Source organism: Acartia tonsa, chromosome 1, assembly GCF_053477335.1.
Source record: "Acartia tonsa isolate MP-2025a chromosome 1, ASM5347733v1, whole genome shotgun sequence".
Taxonomy (NCBI): domain Eukaryota; kingdom Metazoa; phylum Arthropoda; class Copepoda; order Calanoida; family Acartiidae; genus Acartia; species Acartia tonsa.
The window spans coordinates 58,402,551-58,406,589 of NC_137260.1; the positions used below are offsets into that span (position 1 = coordinate 58,402,551).

Below are 4,039 nucleotides of genomic sequence, written 5' to 3' on the forward strand. Positions count from 1 at the left end.
CATACAAAATATAAACAATAAAAAAATTAGGGGTGGGAGGATTTTTTTTCCCAGGGGCGTAAAGGAGAAACATATCAGTTCAGCTGTTAGCGAGATCCTTCGGTACACACAGATAGACATACACACACAAACAACCTCTTACTTTAATTGTAAATGTTGTACTTTTCAAATCAAGAGAAAGAAACATATAAATCTTACAGTTAACTTTGACCCTGACTATGACCACAATTTGTGCCATAACTTTATTAATAATTTTAAATTAAAATTTTGTAAATAAATATGATTTTTATTGTATTTACTTGTCATCAATTATTCTAACAGTTCCAAGTATACAAGTGATTACAATCTTGATATAAAGTAACATGATCTTCGTCTGTATGTCTGTCTGTCTGTAAGTACTAAAAGATCTTGCTAACCGCTGAACCGATATGTTTTAATTTTACAGAGTAGCTTCTCATATCTGTCTTAAGAATGTTTATAGCCATTTGTGGGGAGGGTACCACCAACCTTCAAATCGCCCATACTTTTTCTTTTTCTCTACAAAATGAAAATTGTAAGTGGAGGTAGGGCTCAACGGCACCCCCCATCTTTAGTATCTCTAGGGGCATAGACGCTAGTATTAGTAAAATCTTAATATAGATTTTAATAATTAAAATCCTGTTACATGTTACTTGTATTTAATAATTGTTTACAAATTGACATATATTTGGAAGTAAACGAATTAGAATAACATAGGATAGAGAATACAAATCAACAAGACAAGCAGAATCATCTTTCTTGATAGTTCGCCAGTAGAAGCTTGTGGAGGAGCTGAGTTTACTCTGCCAGCATTAATGTAATCAACTATATCTTCACTATACGCTTTGCCATCATCTGTGTTGGAAGGAGCTTTGGCATTTGCTATGCCCTGGCCAACTTGTGTCATTCTTTCTAGTACAGCATCACAAAATCTATTATAATTATAAAATTTCATGTTACTAGTGACTATGCCCCTAGGGCCTCTAGTGGCACTTTAAATGTTTTTTTTTCTATGTTGCGTTCAAATCTCTAAGTAAAAAATTTTTGATTTTTTGTGATTTCTCTTGGGAGGGTTGTGGTACCCTCCCCCAAAGTAGTTATATACCTTCCTGGGACCTATGAGAAGCAGCCCTGTTAAGGGGAACCAGATCGGTTCAGCGGTTAGCGAGACCCTTCGGTACAAACATACACACAAACACAGAAGGATTGTAATATCAACTAAATTTTTGTGGTCATTTGCAGTTTCGTTTTTTAGGGAATTTAGCTACAAATTTGGAATGTTAATAAAGTCAATTGGAGATGCGATTGATTACATTTGTATTTTCCAAAAATATAAGTTAGATTGTGAAAGAATTTTCTAATAAGAGGAGTATTAAAAGAAAATAAAGAAAAGCTCATATTTTTCACATATTTTATGTTATATAAGACCCCTCCCAAAAAATGAACCCTTTTCTGCATTTTAAAAGTTAGTTTGACATTAAGAATGACTATTTTAGTTTGCATAACATTTTTTACAGATCAAACAAAGACATATAAAATTATTTACAGCTTTGAACCTAAAAAGTTATCCAAAAAGATAACCGATTTTAAATATTTTTAGTTACAGAATTTAATTGTTTTACCTTTTCATCTGGAAATGAAGTGTAACCTCCAAGACGAGCCCCAGGAAGTCCATGTCAGTGCAGGCCTCTATAGCAGTCAGATTTTCCAGGTTGATACATTCCAACACAACTTTTAGTGCTGCTAGGTTTAGCTCCTCTTTGATGTTTATCCACGTTATTCTTTCCTCCCTAAAATTATTATAATCATTATAAAAAGTAACATGATGTCTGTCTGTCTATCTGTTTGTGAGTACCGAAGGATCTCGCTAACCACTGAATTGATATGGTTCTCCTTTACAATGCAATGTAGCACTTCATATGTCCTAGAAGGTTTATAACTATTTTAGGGAGGGTACCACCACCCTCCAAAGATAAATCGCCCTAAGAAATAATTGAGCCCCCCTAAAAAAAAAAAAAAATTACTTTTTCATTTTAAAACAATAAATTATAAGTGGGGGAGGGCCGACTCCCCCCACCCCTCTCCCGAACCTAGGTATTTAGTGGCGTGAGAGAGAAAATAATCCATACTTAGCATTGACTTTGAAGAATTCCGCAAACATGGCGGATTCTCTGATCATATTTTCTTTGTTGACCAGGATGGTGGCATCTGATATCTTGATTATCATGACAGGCACTCCGGGAGCAGCCACCTCCATTTTTAAAATTCCTAAATTGTTTTCTTAAGATATACACCTTAACAATTACTAAGCTTTAAAAATGTCAAAATAAATGAAACAAGGATGACATCCATAAAAGCGAAGCTTTAAATGGTAGGACAAATGAATATTAACACTTATGGAGTGTCAGAACTGAATAAGCTGAATACTAATTATAAATCTAAACAAAATTGTAGGTAAATTTGTTGCAAAACTTCTTAACCCTTAACGGTCGGTGGGGGAGGGGGCGTTGAACGCCCCCCCCCCCATCCGGTTTTTTCTATCTCATTTTCTGTGTGTGAAAGATAAAGAGCCCAAACTGCTTGACTTTTTAAGTATGGGTATGACACATAACCGAGAGTTGGAATTTTTTGACTAAAACAAAGCAATTTATCATACCAAAATACTAAAAAATCCTCTAGTAGTACATCCTTATATAAAATACAGGTGTTCAAGTCACTTTCAGGTTTCCTGGTATGATCCTGCAGGTCCTGATCCTCCAGGTCTCCAGAAATATTTAAAAGGCTCCTGTGGCTGCAATTTTTGACTTAGAGACTTAAAATTTTAAACTTAAGCTTTTCTTACATGTCTACATAACATATTAAAATGAAGATCCGCCGCCGTTTTCCTGCCGACCGCCGACTGCGGCGGCTGGCAGCTGCCAAGTACAGCTGCGGCCGCTGAAATTTATATTTTGATATTTCTAATGTAAAATTTACATAAAGATAAACATTTTCTAGGTAAAAATTTTCTTCTAGCTTCAAAAATAAGAAAATTACAGCCGTTTGAAATTTTTAAGTAAAAAAAGACCTAAAAACAAAGGTTGTTAAATAAAAGGGTGAAGGAAGCGAAAATTGACTTAGACTTATAAAAGGTCTGAAATTCATTATCAAACAGGGGACTTGCACAAAAATTTAGCCATTTAGCTCTAATAGGAACTGAGATAATATGGGGGGCGTTGAATGCCCCCACCCCGACCGATTAAGGTGCGGCAAGGGGCCCGACTGTACAGGGTTACATGCGGGATACTGTTTAAGGACATACTTACATTTTTAGGACTTGATTGTGGAGATGCTTTGCTTTTAACATTGTACCTTACGGTAATAGGAATTGGTATTCCAAAAATCAGATGAAAAGGATAATTATGACATACAAAAATTTGATGTTAAAAAAGTTAAAAAACCAGCAAGTTTTAAATGGACGTACGGACTTTCTGGTAACGATTTTATAGTTGCTATGCATCCTAAGTCATGCCTATTTTTTATAAGAATCCTCATGCAAAGTTTAAAATCGATAAGACAATTCTAACCTGTTCAAATAAACGGAAAGAGCTAACGGACGAACGGACGGACTCACGTACAGACTTACTGAAGGACCAACTCTAATTATAGAAAAACTTCGCTAGAAATAGTACATGTGGATATTTTCCTATAGGCTATTTCTCTTGGGAGGGTGGTTCCCTTCTTCCAAAATAGTTAAAAACTTTCCCTGGCTGAAAAAGTCTAGCGATTATTGAGATCTTATGCTACAGACAAAATCTTGTTACTTTTATATAAGAATTGACCAAAAATAAATGGATAAAAAGTAAGTTATAATATAGACGCCAATGATTAGAGGAATCTTCCAAAGAAGTATATCCTCTTTTAAAGGGTTTATTTGAATTCAATTTTAATGAAATTGTATTCGAATAGGACAAGAGACTGACATATAAAAGGAAATATGTTTTTAGTTATCTTAAAATGTAAAATTGCATATTTTGTCAGT

General features: G+C 34.6%; 1 protein-coding gene across 1 annotated transcript; it reads right to left on the reverse strand.

Annotated features, from left to right (window-relative positions):
• Positions 1-417: 417 nt before the first annotated feature.
• LOC145314042 (uncharacterized) lies at positions 418-2,319 on the reverse strand. The gene is made up of 3 exons (XM_080153810.1): positions 2,148-2,319; positions 1,641-1,808; positions 418-950 (listed from the first exon to the last, which is right to left on the reverse strand). The coding sequence occupies exons 1-3, from the start codon at positions 2,273-2,275 to the stop codon at positions 722-724; spliced, it is 525 nt and encodes a 174-aa protein (XP_080009936.1). The 5' UTR covers positions 2,276-2,319; the 3' UTR covers positions 418-721.
• Between the last annotated feature and the right edge of the window lie 1,720 nt (positions 2,320-4,039).